The sequence below is a fragment of the Hypanus sabinus genome, chromosome 2 (genome assembly GCF_030144855.1).
Source record: "Hypanus sabinus isolate sHypSab1 chromosome 2, sHypSab1.hap1, whole genome shotgun sequence".
NCBI classification, from domain to species: Eukaryota; Metazoa; Chordata; class Chondrichthyes; order Myliobatiformes; family Dasyatidae; genus Hypanus; species Hypanus sabinus.
In genome coordinates this window covers 160,008,210-160,026,766 of record NC_082707.1, presented here as the reverse complement: position 1 = coordinate 160,026,766, position 18,557 = coordinate 160,008,210, and the positions used below count along the sequence as shown (strand labels likewise).

At 34.8% G+C, this 18,557-nt stretch overlaps 1 protein-coding gene across 2 annotated transcripts in view; it reads right to left on the bottom strand.

Moving 5' to 3' along the window:
- Positions 1 to 18,557, bottom strand: part of ddhd1b (DDHD domain containing 1b) — an 84,360-nt gene that overhangs the window by 36,682 nt on the left and 29,121 nt on the right. The window contains exons 3-5 of one of the 2 annotated variants that reach the window (XM_059957811.1): positions 15,389 to 15,490; positions 14,229 to 14,357; positions 12,063 to 12,210 (exon numbers count right to left, since the gene is read on the bottom strand). In XM_059957811.1, coding sequence (XP_059813794.1) covers positions 12,063 to 12,210; positions 14,229 to 14,357; positions 15,389 to 15,490 — 379 coding nt within the window. The remainder of the gene's footprint in view (positions 1 to 12,062; positions 12,211 to 14,228; positions 14,358 to 15,388; positions 15,491 to 18,557) is intronic. The other variant, XM_059957819.1, reaches the window with a different exon arrangement.

The following is an 18,557-nucleotide window of genomic DNA, read 5'->3' as shown; positions in this document are numbered from 1 at the left end:
CATCATCAACATTTATCTTATCCCATAAATCAATCAAATGTTTTAATATAGGAGATTCTTTCTTTTCCCGTATCTATTTAGATTCCCACTTATATATAAAATCTTCTGGTATATTTTCTCCTATTTTATCTAGTTCTATTCTAATCCATGCCAGTTTATCTTCATCAAAAAAAGATGCAATAAATCTAAGTTGATTTGCTTTATAATAATTCTTAAAGTATGGAAGTTGTAACCCTCCTAGGCCAAATTTCCATGTCAATTTTTCCAACGATATTCCTGACATCTTACCTTTCCAAAGGAACTTCCTCACACATTTATTTAATTTCCTCACACATTTGAAAAAACTTCTGCAATATTTATATTGGTATTGTTTGGAATAAATATTGTAATCTAGGGAATATATTCATTTTTACAGCATTTACTCTGCCTACTAATGTTATTGGTAACATCATCCATTTATCAAGATCTTCTTGAATTTTTTTCAATAATGGTAAATAATTTAATTTATATAAATTCTTTATATCATTATCAACTCTTATACCTAAATATTTTATACCATTTATCGGTCATCTAAATTGTGTTATTGGTTGACATTGACTATAATCTCCTTTAGTAAGGGGTAGAATTTCACTTTTATCCCAATTTATTTTGTAGCCTGATATTTTCCCATATTCTTCCAATCTATAAGATAATTTACGCAGCAAATACAATAGGTTTGTTAAATAAAGCAAAACATCGTCAGCAAATAAATTAATCTTATATTCCTCCTGGTTAACTCTGAAACCCATAATATCTGGGTTCGTTCTAATTAATTCAGCTAATGGTTCTATCACCAACACAAACAAAGCAGGTGATAATGGACAACCTTGTCTAGTTGACCTTGTTAACTGAAATGATGTTGAAATTTGACCATTTGTCACTACTTTAGCTTTGGGATTAGTATTTAAGGTTTTAATCCATTTTATAAAAGATACTCTTAATCCATATTTTTCCAATACCTTAAATAAAAAATCCCATTCCAATCTATCAAATGCTTTTTCTGCATCTAAGGCAACTGCCACACTCATTTCCTCCCTCTTTTGTGCCAAATGAATTATGTTGAAATGGAGTTACATTATCTGCCGATTGTCTATTTTTGATAAATTCTGTGTGATCCATATGTATTAATTTTGTTAAGTACTTAGATAATCTGTTAGATAAGATTTTTGCTATTATTTTATAGTCAGTATTCAACAAAGAAATAGGTCTATATAATGTTGGCTTTAAAAGATCTCTATCTTTTTTTGGCAATACTATTAAAACAGCTGTCGAAAAAGATTCTGGAAGTTTATACATTCTTTCCGCTTGATATATCAACTCCATAAAAGGAGGAATTAGTAAATCTTTAAACTTTTTATAAAATTCGGGCGTAAAACCATCTTCTCCTGGGGATTTATTACTCTGAAGTGATCCAACAGCTTCTTTGACCTCTTTTAATGTAAATGGCATATCAAATTCCTTCTGTTCTTCCGAATTCAATTTTGGAAGAGTTATTTGTGATAAAAACCGTTCTATCTCGACATTATCATTGTGATTCTGATTGATACAGTTCAGAATAAAAATTCTTAAAAGTTTCATTAATTTCTAAAGGTTTATAAGTAATTTTATTTACACTTGTTCTAATTGCATTTATCGTTTTGGAAATCTGGTCTGTTTTTAACTGCCAAGCAAGAATCTTGTGTGATCTTTCACCTAGTTCATAATATCTCTGTTTAGTTCTCATAATTACTTTTTCTGTTCAGTAAGTCTGAAGTGTATTGTATTGTAACTTCTTAACAAGTTGTCTTTGTTTTTCTTCTGTCATATATCTTTGAGATTCTTTTTCTAATTTTGTAATCCCTTTTTCCAATTGATCTATTTCTACCATATATTCCTTAATTTTAGAAGTATAACTTACTATCTGGCCTCTCAAATATGCCTTCATTGCTTCCCATACTAAAAATTTATCATCAACTGAATGTAAATTTGTATCTAAAAAAAACTGAAACTGCTTTTTCATGAAATCACAATAATCTTGACGCTTTAATAATATTGAATTAAATCTCCATCTGTAAATCGATTTCTCTTTATCTATCATTGTCATTGTCAAGGGGGAATGATCTGACAATATTCTTGCTTTATATTCCATATTTTCCACTGTCTTGAATATTTGTTGATAATAGGAAAAAAATCTATCCTTGAATAAGTTTTATGTCTATTTGAATAAAATGAGTAATCTTTCTTTTGGATTAATTCTTCTCCATCTATCAATCAAATTTAAATCTTTCATCAATGATCAAGTTAATTTTGCTACTTTTGATTTTGTAACAACCTTTGTTGATCTATCTAAAACGGGGTCTCGACAAAAATTAAAATCTCCACCTATTAATATTTTGTCATGCGCGTCAGCCAAATTCAAAAAGGCCTCGTGTATAAATTTTATATCATTTTCATTTGATACATATTCATAACAGTCCATAGTTCTTAAAAAATTTGACAAAGTATAACATTTCTCCCCGCAGAATCAATTAATACATTTTGTATTTTAATTGGTAAAGTTTTATTAACCAAAAATTGCAACTCCCTTCGCCTTTGAATTAAATGAAGCTGCAATAACATTTCTGACCCAATCTCTTTTTAATTTCTGATGTTCTATCTCTGTTAAGTGTGTTTCTTGTAAAAAAGCTATATCTATTTTCATTTTCTTAATGTATATTAAAATTCTTTTTCTTTTCACCGGTCCATTAAGTCCATTAACATTAAAACTTAAAAAATTCAGTAGTCATTATTTTTAACAGGGTAACTCCAATCTATAATAATACCAAACCTTTCAACTTTCGTAGTACCTTGGGGAATCTTTTTAAAATTCTCCATGTTGCTATGTGTCTCCCCCCCCAATTGTCCAGGCAAAGAAAGAAAGATAAAAGAAAGAAAAAAATACCAAAATTCCCCCTACTAATGTTGTGAATAAAAAAAAGCACAACATTACCCCCCCCCCCCCCCATTGTACGGGTCATGGCAATCACCATGATTACACACGTGAATCCCATAGCAATCGATCCAAAGTTCCCCCAGCTCCCCCATAACATAAAAACGTATATCTAAGAGAAGAAAAAAATATCACTACTCTCGATTAATATTTCTCAAATTTTTACCTTTCTCCCCCTGTATCATGTAATTAAGAATATATTTAAATATTCTTCTGTCCTTGACATCCATCAACTCCATTCACTGTCCCTGTCTTCATCTTTAATCCGTTTCACTTTTCAATCTTTGGCTGTGGTTAGTGAATATTTGGGAGTTCTTGTGCAAATTCTTCTGCATCCCGATAATCAGTAAAAAGCTTCTTTTTCTGTCATCCAAAAAAATTATCAGGGTTGCCGGGTTGCACAATATAAATTTATAACCCTTTTTCCATAAAACTTTTCTCGCTGGCTTAAATTCCTTCCTTCTCTTCAAAAGGTCATAACTTATATCAGGATAGAAAAGAACTGTTTTCCCTTCTATCATCAATGGCCGTTTGTCTTTCTGGCACGTTGGGCAGTCGCCTTCAGGATCTTTTCTTTATCTTGATATCTTAAGCATTTTATCAAGATTGATCATGGGTTTTGATCAACTTGAGGTCTTGGTCTTAAGGCTCTGTGAGCCCTTTCAAATTTCAATTAACTGGGTTCCTTCTTCCATTTCCAAAATACCCAGAATCCATTTTTGAAAAAAAATTTATTGGATCCTCTCCCTCTATACCTTCTTTAAGTCCAACAATCTTAATATTATTTTGTCTGCTAAAATTTTCAAGTACATCCACTTTTTCCAACAACCATTTTCTTTCTGGTGTCCAGGCAGAAATATTATCTTTCATTTTATTCACTCTATCAATGGTGTCTCCCATTGTTTCTTCCAAGTTTTTAATTTTCTTGTCCATTTTGTCCAGTATTTTCATAATTTTATCAAACATAATCTTTATATTTTAAATATATTTTTATTACTTTTAATGCTTTTAATTCATACATTATTTGCAGCAAAGATTTTTTAATGTCTCCAATATCACCTCCAACCTCTTCCTGTTGCTCTTCTTTGTTTGTCTCTTCATCTTCGTTTGATTTATCCAGAGAATCTGATTCCACCTCATATTCACTTTCACTTTCAGTTCCGATCATAGCTGGGATTTGTAGTTTGGGTTGCTCGTGTTTGCGCATGCCCCTTCCTTTACACATGCACAATTCCTGTTGCTCTTTTTTTGGAAACGGCTGATGTTGCCACAGTTTCCTGTTCTGTATCGCCGGAGGTAAAATGCATTTCAGCCTGAGGCTCTTTCATGGTGGCCGGCCTTGATTCTTTTCCAATTTGTGTTGTCTTCAAAGTAGTAGTTTTCTTCCGCTTCTGTTTAGGAGGTACATCTTAAGACAAACCTGAGTAGTTTATAAGTAATTTTAAATAAGTATTTACTAACTTTTCTTCACTTAAACATTATTTTACTGGTTTTTTACTGGACAGCTTGATTTCCAAGTCTTGATCCTACGTCATCACGTGACGTCTCCCCACTGTACCTTTTTCTGAAATTGCAACCATGAGTGCTATTTATGTTATGTGCTTTATGTGCAGAGCACTCTGTGCTGTTGGTAATGTGTTTTGCACCTTGGCCCCAGAGGAACACTATGTTGTTTGGCTACACTCATGTATGGATGAACGATAATTAACCTTGAACTTGAAGCACAGCTAAAACAGCAGGAACAGAACAAACCCCAAGTTAACAACCCTCCAACCCCTTCGAGCACTCCTACGCCTCCTGTGGCATCCTGCAGGTTGGCCTCATCAACCATTCAAAGATCTGAAGTAGAAGCAAGTCATCCTCAAAGCAGAAGGACTAGCGGGGAGAAAGGTGGTCACAAGTGGATCTGGATTATATACAAAAAGGGGTATGGTATCTTCATGACTGTGCTACTGCCGCAGTTTAACAGAAGTGCTAAATAATTATTTTCATGAGGGGAAAGGAGTGATCTTTCAAGTTACATAATGTAAGAGAAGTAAATTTATTTGCGTTTGTTTAAAATTGTCATGCAGGATTTAAATGTCAGCTAATTGCTGCAGTTAAAAAATGTGCTGTACATTAGACCAAGATTAAAAACATTGTACACTTGAACAAGAAAATAAAAAGCTATTCAAAAGCATAAAAACCTATTCTTGTAGATAAAAAAATGGGAAATGAAATGTAACATATTGTATACGATGCCAGAGAAGAGTTAGCAGAAAAATTAGGATTAACAAAGTCCTTATTTAACGCAGGGCTACATTCTCAGGTGCTTTACAGACATAGAAATAAAAATAGACAAAATTTGTTTCCGGTGATGTCATCGTTGAGAATGGCAGCTTAAGTCACTACTCCTCCAGAAAAATGTGTAGTAAGCCTCATTAACACTTCAAATATGATATTTTTTGAAAAATATTTGAACTGAAAAGAGGGGCAAGAGAGGGGAGAAGAAATGGAAATAAAAAAGCGACACTGCAGAGCCTGCGTCCGAGAGGAGTTCAGCGAGCAGCTCTCCAACTCGACCGCGCACTAGCAAGGCGGCCGCCGGGCCTCATTCAGTCGAAGCGGTGAATGTCTTTGAAATCCTGAAAGAAATAATGGAGGTCTATAAAGATATAAAGCAGCAGCTTCGAGATATTAAGGCAGAGCTCGCCAGCGTTAATCAAAAAATAGCGGTGGCAGAGACTCGCACTGAGAAGGTGGAAGATCGTGTTCAAAAAGTGGAGCGGATACTGAGCAAGACAACAAAAATAATAATCACCAAGAAGGTAAACTGCTTGACCTGGAGGGAAGATCACGGCGGAAAAATATCAGAGTCTACAACATTCCCAAAGGAGTGGAGGGCCCGTCTATGACGGAGTTTGTCGGAAAGTTACTGCGGGACATGCTGGATCTTCCCCCGGCAATGGAGCTAGAAGTCAAAAGAGCGCACCGCGCGTTCGTTCCGAAACCTACCCAGGTTAGAAAGCCATACTCAATTATAATTTGGTACAGCACCAAGGCGAAGATTCTACGAAGAGCCTGGGGTAACAAGAGAGTGTTTTTAGAGGATAAATTAATATACTTCGACCAAGATTACCCCCCCCCCCCCCGCGGTCCTCCAGAAACGTAAAGAATACTTCGAAGTAAAGCGAGTATTAAAGCAAAATAAGATTAGATTTCAAGCTCCGTACCCTGCTAAACTTCGAGTGTTTTATGACAATGGGACGTAGTTGTACCAGACAGTGGAAGAGACGACTACAGACATGAAAGCCAGAGGGTTGCCCGTCAGCATGACCAAAACAAAAGAAAGCCTGGCTGATGAATTGTCCCGCTCAGCTTGGGAAATAGTGCGAGAAACGAGAAGGCAGGAGACGGGAAGAGGCCGAGAGAAACATATCAGGAAGAGACCGGGAGTTTCCCAAAGACAGTCCTCACTCCCTTCAGAAAAGCCATAAGGTTTGGCTAACTTTAAAAATGTTGAGAAGCTAAACAGAAGCTAAAGTACACGGTGATATACCTATCTCGAGAAATACTTATTATAATGTGGATTTTATATTATTGTTATTCTTTATTCGCTCACTTACTCCTTTCTCCCCACCAAAATGAGAATATATATATATGTGTGTGTGTGTGTGTGTGTGTGTGTGTGTGTGTGTGTGCGTGTGCGCGCGCGTATAATGTGTGTATATATCTATGTGTTTATGTGTGTATGTATGTATATATGTATGCATATATATATTTATTTGAGTGTGTGTGTGTATATATATATATAAATAAATATGTATATATAGGAGTACACAAGGAAATCTTTTCTGTGTAATGGATTTGTTCACTGACTTTTATGAATACTGCAATGGGGGCCCTCAACTCACAAGTAGGAGGGGTTATCTCCCACAGCTGGACGTTTCCTCTAGCTCAACACAGGGTCATTTACTGGAGACCTCAACCTTGGAATCACATGTTCATTGCCCTTTTTGTTATTATTTGAGTTTCTTGGTTCTTATTTGTTCAGGGAGTAAATCGAGTAAGTTTTATTCTAAATTCAATGATACATTGACAGATAAATACAGATGGCTAAGGACATGGTAAAATTCATTTCTTTTAATGTAAATGGGCTATTAAATCCAATCAAACACAAGAGAATTTTATCCAAAATGAAAAAAGAACAAGCCCATGTAGTATATTTACAGGAAACTCATTTAAGTGATAATGAGCATAAAAAACTAAAGAGCATGGGCTTCACTAATCTGTTTTTCTCCTCATATAAATCAGGGCATAGGAGAGGAATTGCTATTCTTATCTCAAGTAAGCTAAATTTTGAAAAATTATTCAAAATGAGAGATAACGAAGGCAGATATTTTCTGGTAAGGGGGAATATAGACGACAATTCAGTTACTCTATTGAATATATACACACCCCCGGGAAGTGATATTGGTTTCTTTCAGAAAATTACTGATATTTTGGTAACGGAAACAGAAGCTCTCCAGATATGTGGGGGAGAGTTAAATTTACAATTACAACCAAACTTAGACTCCTCCAATAGAAAAACCTATGAAACAAAATCTTTACATTAGGAAGTTAATACACTTTTTGAGGATATTGGTTTAATTGATATATGGAGGGACCTTTTCCCTGACAAAGGGATTACACTCATTATTCTGCTCCACATTCTGTATATACAAGAATAGACTATTTCATAACATTTGGAAAAGACAAAGACAAAATAAACACCTGTGGAATTCAGACAATAGATGTAAGTGACCATGCATCTATATATTTATCTGTTGATTTTGATCTACAACCAAAGAATACTATTTGGAAACTAAATTCAAGTCTACTCAATGATCCGTACTTTAAGGAACAAATTAAAAAAGAAATTGGTCTCTACTTCGAATTTAATGATAATGGAGAGGTTTCACCTCTCATTTCATGGGATACTCTGAAGGCAGTTTTAGGAGGTAAAATTATAGCGATATCTTTATATAAGAAAAAAAAGGAATAAAACATTAGAGGAATTACAAAATAAGCTGAAGGAACTAGAGAAAAAACACAAATTGAATTTGGCACAGGATGCATTAGGGGAAATTAACAGAATTAGGAATGAAATAAATAATTTGGCTACGCAAGAAATCAGTAAAAACTTAATGTTTCTGAAACAGAGACATTATGAAAGTGGATCGAAATCTATGAAAATACTGGTGTGGAAACTGAAAAAAAAAAGATAGCAGAAAATGCAATTCATAGAATTAGGGACTCAAGAACAAAAATGATTAAAAAAAAGCTAAGTGAAATTCAAGAAGCTTTTGAAGTGTTTTACAAAACGCTATATTCCAAAGTTCCAGGGGGAAGCATAACCCAAATTGACACCTTCTTAAAGTTACCCACTTTAAGCAAAGAACAAAATAGAAGAATGACTGCTGACATAACTGAAGTTGAATTAAAAGCTGCAATTAGTAGGCTTAAATTAAGCAAGTCACCAGGATCAGTTGTGTATATGGCAGAGTGGTACAAATAATTTAAAAATGAGTTAATTCCTGTTTTACTCCCCACACTGAACTGGGCTCTAAAAAAGGTACAAATGCCACCCAGTTGGAAGGAAGCGATAATCTCAGCTACACCGAAAGAAGGCAAGGATAAAATGGAATGAGGGTCATTTAGACCAATATCCGTTCTTAATGTAGATTATAGATTATTTATCTCCATCATGGCCAAACAATTAGAGGAGTTTCTACCCATACTGATACATAATGATCAGACAGGCTTTATACGACAATGCCAGACTCAAGACAATATATGAAGGACACTTCACGTTATGGATCATATACAAAAAAATAAAATCGAAGCAATAGTGATAAGCGTGGACGCTGAAAAAGCATTTGATTCGGTTAATTGGAATTTTCTTTACAGAGTTTTACATAGATTTGGTTTCCAAGACACAATTATTAAAACTATACAGACACTATATGACAATCCTACTGCTAGGATTAAATTCAATGGATATTTATCAAACAGCCTGACCTGAGAAAGGGGCACGAGACAGGGTTGTGCATGGCCACCACTACTCTTAGCATTATAATTGGAACCATTAGCTCAATACATCAGACAAAATGAAGATATCAGGGGAATTACTATTAAAGGGACAGAGCATAAATTGGCTTGTTATGCGGATGATATTTTGATCTATCCAGGGCAACCAACATACTCTTTACCTAAATTGATGCAATCCTTGGAACAATATGGTCAATTATCAGGATACAAGATCAACATAGATAAAACCCAATTACTTTCATATTACTATAGCCCACCAAGAGAAATTGAATGTAGATATCCCTGGGCATGGCACACAGAGTCTTACGAATATCTGGGCATCATTATGCCAAAAGATTTGGCAAAATTATCAGAATGTAATTATCAGCCTTTATATAAAAAAATCTAAGGAAGATGTGGCAAGATGAAGCCTGATTCCTTTTTTCAGTCTCAGTTCAAGGATTGAGTCTATTAAAATGAATACACTGCCCAGACTGTTATATCTCTTTCATACCCTACCAATAGAGATGAATTAAAATCAATTCAATGAATGGAACAAGATGCTATCAAGGTATATTTGGCAGGGTAAAGGGCCTAGAGTTCGTCTCAAAACTTTGCAATTAGCAAAGGAAAAGGGGGGGAATGGGGCTTGTCTTCTCTTAGAGATTATTATTTTGCAGCACAGTTGAGAGCTGTGATATGTTGGTGCAACCCATCATATGACGCTCAATGGAAAAACATTGAGGAGTGGGTACTTCCCATCCCCATACAAGCAATTTTGGCTGATAACAACCTGCAAAGGTACAAAAATACTGTTGATAACCCATGGGTGAAATTGACTCTTAAAATATGGAAAACTACTATAAAATAATATAATCTAGAGGGAGATATTGCAATTCTTAGATGGTGTGCATATGACTCTGATTTTACACCAAATAAATTGGATGCTAGATTTAAGGACTGGACAGCTAAAGGAATAACAGTTCTTTGCAACATAATGAAAGAAGGAACACTGTTCAGTTTTGAAATGCTTAAAGAGAAACACTTATTATAAAAACAAGATTAAAAAAAACGGTAGTTACAGATGCGACAATATGTTAATAAGACGCTTAAAAATGTAACCAAGGCAAATACATGCTTGATAGAGCTCTTTAGAAAAGCATATAATTCAGATAATGGCAGTAGAATCATTTCAAGCACGTATAAGGGGTTGACAAATCTTAAAACACATTCGACTTCGTACATTAAAACAAAAGGGGAGAAGGAAGGAGGGATAATTATATCTGAGGAAGAATGGACAACAATATGGAGATATCAATGGAAGTGTACCAATTCACAGAAATAGAGGGAGTTTGGATGGAAAAACTTGATAAGATATTTTATTACACCCTCTCCGAAATCCCATTATGATAGTAACCTCCCTGTTTGCTGGAGAAATTGTGGAAATCAAAATGCAAATCATTATCATATTTTTTGGGACTGCCCTGTTATCAAAGACTATTGGAGGGGGATACACAATGCCCTACAAGACATCTTTAAATGTGAAATACCCTTGGAGAGTAAGACAATATATTTTGGATATATACCTCAAGAATGGTTGAAAAGAGACAAATATTTAATGAATATACTGTTGGTGGCTGGTAAAAAGACTCTTACTAGGAAATGGTTATCACAGGAGAGCCCAACTTTAAATACATGGATGGAAATTACAATGGACATTTACAAAATGGAGAAGATAATAGCATCTATTAATCATAAGTTGGAACAATTTGATTTATACTGGGAAAAATGGTTTAACTACATAATGCCTCTGCCTGATTTTATTCTCACAAATCAATGAATCTGTTGTAAAAAAATCGCTCCCTACTTGTACATAGTTCTTTCCTTTTGCTTGTTTTTTCTTTCCTCTCTTTTCTCTAAGTGTATACCTCAGATAAATACTTCGTGGAGATTTTGTGATATATATGATTATATGATATATAAGTACAATGTCTGAAATACATCTTATGGAAATGTTTGTTTGATGAACCTCAATTAAAAAAATTACCAAAAAAAAAGACAAAATTCACACAAAGGAATGCAATTAGATTGACAATTCAGAATTTTATTCTTTAACCTAGCTTTAAGGCACAAAGAGAAGAGGTGGAGTGACTTAAAAAGGGATTTCAGAAAATGGGGGCTATGTTGCCAAGAGCATATCCTTCAAAGGCAAGGTCCGATTTGGACTGGTTACAAAGCCAAAGAATCAGGAATGCAGTGTTCTCACTTAATTGCAAATCTGAAGGCAGTTAGAGAAACAGAGAGTGAAATAGAGATTGGGATGGCACTGAGTCATGACTCTAACAATGTTGATTTGGAAGCTTCTGAGGCCAGTGAGTGAAAAATGTGATGACTTGTTGATGGCAAGGATAGATGCCATCATTTTTTTTTGTTTTTAGAACATGAATATTGTGCAGAATGGATATACAAAGCCATTAGAAAAATACTAAAACTATAGAATATTCAGGCAACACAAAGACAGATTAGAGTTTTGGCAGTAGAGAAGCTGACTGCTAGCATTAGTAGTAACATAGCTTGACATAATGCTTACAAAAAAAGCCCATAAAATGCACAAAAATTAAAAACTAAAAATATCAAATGGATAAAAGGGAGATGGATCAACCATAAAAAAACCAAATGATGAAACAAAAGAAGAGAAATTTTTGCAGCAGATTTCTGAACACTAGGGAGTCTCTATTTTGATACATGCCACCATAAGAGGAAGTGGTTCCTTATGGTATGCTATTGAATTAAACAGATTAAACTTGTAAACACCGATCCCTTCACATATAACAAACAACTAGCGAGCAAACTTTGAAGTACAATACTGAAATAAATTTACAATAAACTTCCAAAGTGGCCATTTGGCAGTTTTGCATGTTATAAATTATAATGTGCTTAGTAAATTCACTCCGAAATAGTTTATTTCTTCATAAACTGTGGGTGAAATGACGAAGAAAGTACTTACATGCCCGTGTTTTTAATAATACGACCTTGGTCCATTTTTTGCCCTATTCCATGTACAACAAAGACTATGTGGGTGGGGATTGGAGGTTTGTCTTCGAGTGATGATTCTTCTACATATCCTCTATGAAGTCTTGTCCCACTACTTGACGCTGCATTAATAAAAGCAACAGTATGAATGCAGGTATACCTATTACTTTGGTACTAAAAAGCTAGCCAATGAAAATTTCAGGCAGGCTCATTCTACAAAATGCAAAGCTATTTAATACTTTGCTACTACAAGTTTACTTTTGAAATTAGATGCAAGAATATTCGATACGCAAAGAATTTGTAGCAATCACTTAAAAAATGTATTAACTCAATTTCCTCCCCCCCCCCCCCCCCCACCGTCTTTTAATTCTGGAATGTCTCTAACATTTCCCCACCATCGTATATAGAACTTAAATAAAAATGCGTTCAATAGCAAACTTGGCAGCTTTAGATGGCTTTATGATAGCTGGCAATATATATTGACTGTATTTAAATGGTTATGGCAAAAGGGAAGTTACTTTGTTCCCACTTTATTATCTTCAATTTCTATTAAACTAAGTGGCTTTAGATGTTGTGCCAATAAATCTAAAATTGCTAAACACAAGAGATTCTACAGATGTTGGAAATCCAGAAAAGTACATACAAAATCCTGGACAATTTCAGCACATCAAGTAGCATCTATGGAAAGGAATAAACAGCTGACATTTTGGTCTGGGATCCTCTATTAGGATACGTTTGTGCACACATTCCTCCCAATTTCTAATATTTAATCATTAGAGACCTCAAAGGATTAAGCTTCCAAGTTGTATCGCTCCAATTTGCCTGTCTGTCCATCAATTCCACTTGACAGAACCAACAGTGAACTGTTCCACCGCTTCTTTGAATTGTTGAGACTTAACATCATGCTTTTTTAGACAAAGCAGAACAGTCTCTAGTCAGTTTCTGTTATGTGGAGAAGCTATTTTGGAGAGGAGTTTTCTGATGCCAAATTCTTCACTATGACTCAGCCATCTGTGATAGCTACAAGTCAGCCGCCTATTACAGTCATAACCCAGCTGCTAGGTGTGGCAAACTGTTTTTCATGAATGTTCACAGTATCAGTGGAAAAGGCAGAAATAATATTTTAGAAGTACAAGATTGTTAACCTTACAGATTGATTTTACAACCATTACAGAATTCCATTACCCTTACACCTCCCCCCCAGTAGAAAAACTTGCATTTCAGCAGTTTTAATAATTTGGGAAATGAAATGAACATTATGTAATGCAAGAATTCTAAACTTAACACCAAACAATGGCTTACAACTTTGTGAAATTTTTTGTGAAAAATTACATTAGTAACAATGCTGACTGTATTACACAAGCCACCTTGATCAAATTTGAAGATTTGGAAGATACAAAGAGCTTGAGTGCACAATTTTGGAAGCAATTTGCGAGTCAGAATCACATGACAGGTTTCTGACCATAAAGATGCACAGTAGATCAAATTTTTCAACTTAAAACTTGACTGGCGTCTTACTGATGCTAGGAATCTGTTTATTCTGAAACTAGTTTTAAAAAAGTACTACCACCTATGTCAAGGCTTACACCTTAAGACATAGGAGCAGAATTAGGCCATCTAGCCCATCAGGTCTGCTCTGCCATTCAATATGTTGGGAGTTATTTTTCCCTCTCAACCCTGCATCTCCTGCAACCTTTGACACCCTTATTAAAAACCGATTAACCTACGCTTAACCCATAAGGAAATAAGAGCAGACAGATTTTAGTGCAATTGACCAGCCTCATCTGCTGGTCAGGGAAGAAGGGAGATGCTTTACAATGGTGAACCAGCCACTCATTCTGGGTTTGTGAAAACACGGAAAACTGAAAGGACCAGGAATGAGGAAAATAAAAGGCAACTTTGGACCTACCATAGCTGAACTCATCAGTTGCTTGTCTGTTCACAGGGAGGTCGTGCAAATAACTGGGCAGGAGTAGAACAGATATGTACTTACTGAAAGTAAAGGATTATCCTAAAATTTCACTTTGAATTATTTGCTTCATTTAAGGATTGTAAAACTTACACTTTATATGCAATCTTACATTAAGCTGCTCACAATTAAGATACTGACATTCAACAATCATTTTTAATCATATTGTACCTTTGGAAAATCCCAATTTCTGGGTAACTGTCCTTGCAATTTTCGATGTGGTTGCATCACTGTACAAATAAACTTCATCCACGCTATACCAGTCCACATGATTGCGGCTCAGCTTTAAGCTATGTATGGCTGCAACCAATAAGACATTTCAAGCATTAGTCAAAAATAATATTTAATACTTATAAAATTTGAATAGTAAATGGTTAATGCATGCGATAGTGATCAGGATACATCCTATTTCTGGAAAGTTAATGCTAAGCAAATACAAACGAGCAAACACTTTCTAAACTGTAGTTTGAAATTTCTTGCACAATTGTAATGTACAAAAAGACTTTGTTCAAAAGAAATGAAGCAGAGCTGTAGCAGGGATGTTTTGGGGTGGAAGGGGGAGAGGGGAAAAAAGAATGATAAAATTCTGAAAGAACATCAGAATGAGATAATCTTTTTCACAGGTATCCTTTTAAAATAGATTTCAGATGATAATTATGCTCAGAAGAGAGAAAGAAAGTAAGAATAAAGTCAAGCTTGTATATTGGAGACAGCTTCGTAATACATGAGCAAAAAATGCTGAAAAATTAAAGTTATAAGAAAAATCTATGTGGTGGTTAAATGAGTTTCTGTGCACAACAGAGCTTTTTGTCCACTGCTGCCAAAGTTGTTCCGGCAGTACAAATCTCTAGCTCTCCAATCATATACAATGTCATTGATAATGGACTTCCACCTTGAAAGGATGGAAATCCTTGGGTGACAAACAAATTACAGATTTCAAGTTGAACAGATCATAACGTGTAGCTCTGTTTGCAAAAGGTTAACGCCAATTTAAAAAAAAACTCACTTGAGAGTTCTTATATCTACTAAACTAAATTACTTTTTCCAGAAAATACTACAAATTTACTGGGGGAAAGCATGCACTAATAAAAGGTGACGCTAGCTCTCAGTCACAGATTTTCTAAAGATTGTACCTTATGTCTATGAGAATGAATTCAAGGACCAATTTTTGTTATATGGACAAAGCACTGGAGGCAGCAGGAAACACTTCAGATTCAGAAACATTTCCACTTTGGGCACTAGTCTAAGTTCAGCAGCAGAGGAAGGGAGTAAGTGCTAATTGAAAAACTCTTCTAACCAACACTAGGTGTAGAGAACAATTCATACTATACCTTGGGAACACTTTCTTTTGTAACATGCAGTGCCTGCAATTTTCTTACATCCTCTCCGTTTGAACAGAAAGGGAAAATAGAAGGAAGGGAGTTGGTAGAAAACTAACAAAGTAAAAAAAAAGATCAACTTCATGGATATTGTGAACACTCTCTTGATCTCTAGAATGTATCGATCTCAAAATCAAAGTATGTTCTAGGCTCTCCAATTAAAACAATTTTCCAACACTGAACAGGAAACTATTCACACTATTTTCTAAAGTACTTGCACCATATTCTGAACAATTTCTGAAACAACAAATACAAATTAAAGACAGGATACAGATGCGACTTTGTTTCAAGATCCATATCTGAAATTTCATTTTCTTACTTTGGTTGTCACGTTATGACTTCAATTCTACAATTGCCAAGTCACTAGTAACAGTCCAAAGTAATGGCTTCACAGAAAAACCATATTGATAAACTTGAAGATAAGTTAGCAATAGCTGGTTAAATAGACATTGATCAAAATCATATAATCAGCATATTAATAATCCAAACGAACACATCCTTAGCCATCTTGATTTCAACTTCTCTAAATAATACTCACTGAAAGAAAGGAATTGCAACAGGTTATATCAACCTATCTAGTACAAATGTAAAAAATACTTTGATGTAGCTTTATACAAAATATGCAATATCTTCCATTATGCAAAAACAGAAGATACTGGAAAACTAAGCTGGGTAGATAGCAGCTTCGAAGGAGAAAAAGTTAGTGTTCAAGGCCAGATGGTAGTTCATTGATGCTTTATTTCTTCCCTTCCATTTCCTTTTATCAGCCACCAGATTTTCAGAAATAAAGTAAATTTAGGAGCTAACTAATTTCAACTTAGCGCTGTCAATATAATGTACACCAACAGGGTTTTAAAATCAAACAGAGCAAACAATGAAGACAAGTCATGCAAGTTAGCAATGATAGATAGGGAAGCAACATTAAAAAGACATAACAATAGCCAAGCAATGGGTAACATTTAACAAAATAATAGATGGTTCAGGGAAGTGCATATCCCTTTAAGGCATAAAAATAGTCCTATCATGGCCAATGGGTTAAAGGTTAGATGCGTTAAGTGAAAACATGCAGGCAGAAAGCCAAGGCATATAGAAAACCGGGAAAATTTAACAGTTCAAAAGGACCAAGGCATCGACGAGGGAAAGCACATTATGAAAGTAGTCTATCAAGCAATGTTGAAGTTTCTTCAGATAGGTAATATGGTAAAGATTAACAAAAAGATGAATGGATTCCTTTACAAACTAAGTCAGGAGAAATTATACTGCAGAATAAGGAAGTGGCAGAGAAATTAAACCACCATTTAGTGTCAGTCATCAGAAAGTCCTGTGAAACTGCAGAGAACTATGGATCTAGTATGAGTGAGCAACCTAAAGAAATTAGCATTAGTTAAAACTAATGCTAAGCATTGGAGAAATTAATGAGACTGAAAGATGAAAAAATACTTAGAATTTGATGACCTAAGGTTTTGAAGGTGGCATCTATGGAGATGGTGGATGCTTCAGCCATTAGCTTCCAAAATTCCAAAGATTCCAGAATGGCTCCCATTGATTGGAAGGCAATAAAACAGTGGGATAAAATTTAAGAAAGGGAGAGGGAAACAGGGAATAGACTAATCAGTCTGACAGAGAGGTATTAAGGAGAGTGCTTGAATTTACTAAAGTGGTTATAAGGGTACTTAGAAAATATTGTTAGGACTGGGCAAAAATGGAGTTATGAAAGGAGAATCAGATTTGACAAATCTTTTTGTGTTTTTTTTAAGTTTAACCAGCAAAACAAATAATGAAGACAAGTCTTGCAAGTAAAGGTAAACAAATAAAGGTAAACCATTTAATGTGGTGTGTTTGGACTTTCAGCAGTCTTTATCAATAATCTGGACAACAAAATTAACCATAGTAAGTCCAGGTTTGCTGAGTTGTAAATTAGGTGGCAATATCATGTTGAAAAAATGAGGCTTGGTAAACAAAACATGAGAATTTGAAAGGTATAAAGTTCAGAAATACCTTGTGTTCCTTATACATGAGCCACTGAAAATTAACATGCAGGTACAACATGATACAAAAACTTCACTGAAAGACAGAGTTTTGAGGGAGCTCTGGTCACATGGTTACTTAAGATAAGAAGGGAGATGGATAGGTTTCAGATATAATGGAAATCAAATTACACGAGGTTAGTGTTGGAAGATGCACCAAAGTCAAGATCTCACAATCAGCTATGACTTGTGAGGTTGGTTCAGGGAATATATGGCCTACTTCTACTTCTTACTTATGGTTAATCTGTGGTTGCAACTAAAACATCAGTAAAATCGATTCAGAAAAGAAAGCCTCTTTTCCCCCACCCTGCAAAGATGTTTCAAGATCATTACTAACCTGAACCATCAACTCCATTTCTCTTCCCACAGATGGTACCTGACCTGCTGAGTCCTTCCAGCATTTATTTTTTAAACTTCTGATTTCTAGTCTTTATAGTTGTTTTGATTTATGAAGCACAATTTATTCAATCTGGCAGCTAGATAACAATATTAAAAGGAACAAAGTTCCTCTGGACAGCAGGTTAATTTGCCATTTTAAGGGACATCTCATTGAAATCCCAGGGAATGCTAATGATTTCTCTTGCAAAAAATATTGTATTTTTTAAATAATGAAAATAAAGTCACAAGAACACACAGTCTTGTTCTCCTAGAACTCTTCACTCAAGTAAAAATACTCCTTTACACAAGATGCTTCAATTTATTCCTTAAAAAGGATGTCCTGATATTGAGAAAAAGCAACACATCTGATAAATGCTCTTTCTACATTAATTATGGAAAGACAAGCTGCAAGATCAGCTTGCTTTCTGATAGGATATTTTTATATATCATGCTGTAATAGGTGCATAACAGGCTCAAGGAAGCTACAGAAGTGAGAGAGGTGTAGAAGACAGTAAAATGTGTTAAATAAAATCTATAGCAAGGGCAAATTAAATTATAATTGGAAAATGAGATGGATAAGTGTAAACTAGTTAGTAACTAATTTAAAACTAAATGTCAAGTTCCAATTTACACCAAGGGGAATGAAGACCAGATGAGCAAGATTTTGAAATCATTATTTAGCTGGAAGCTGTAATGGGGAGCAAGATTCCTGCTAA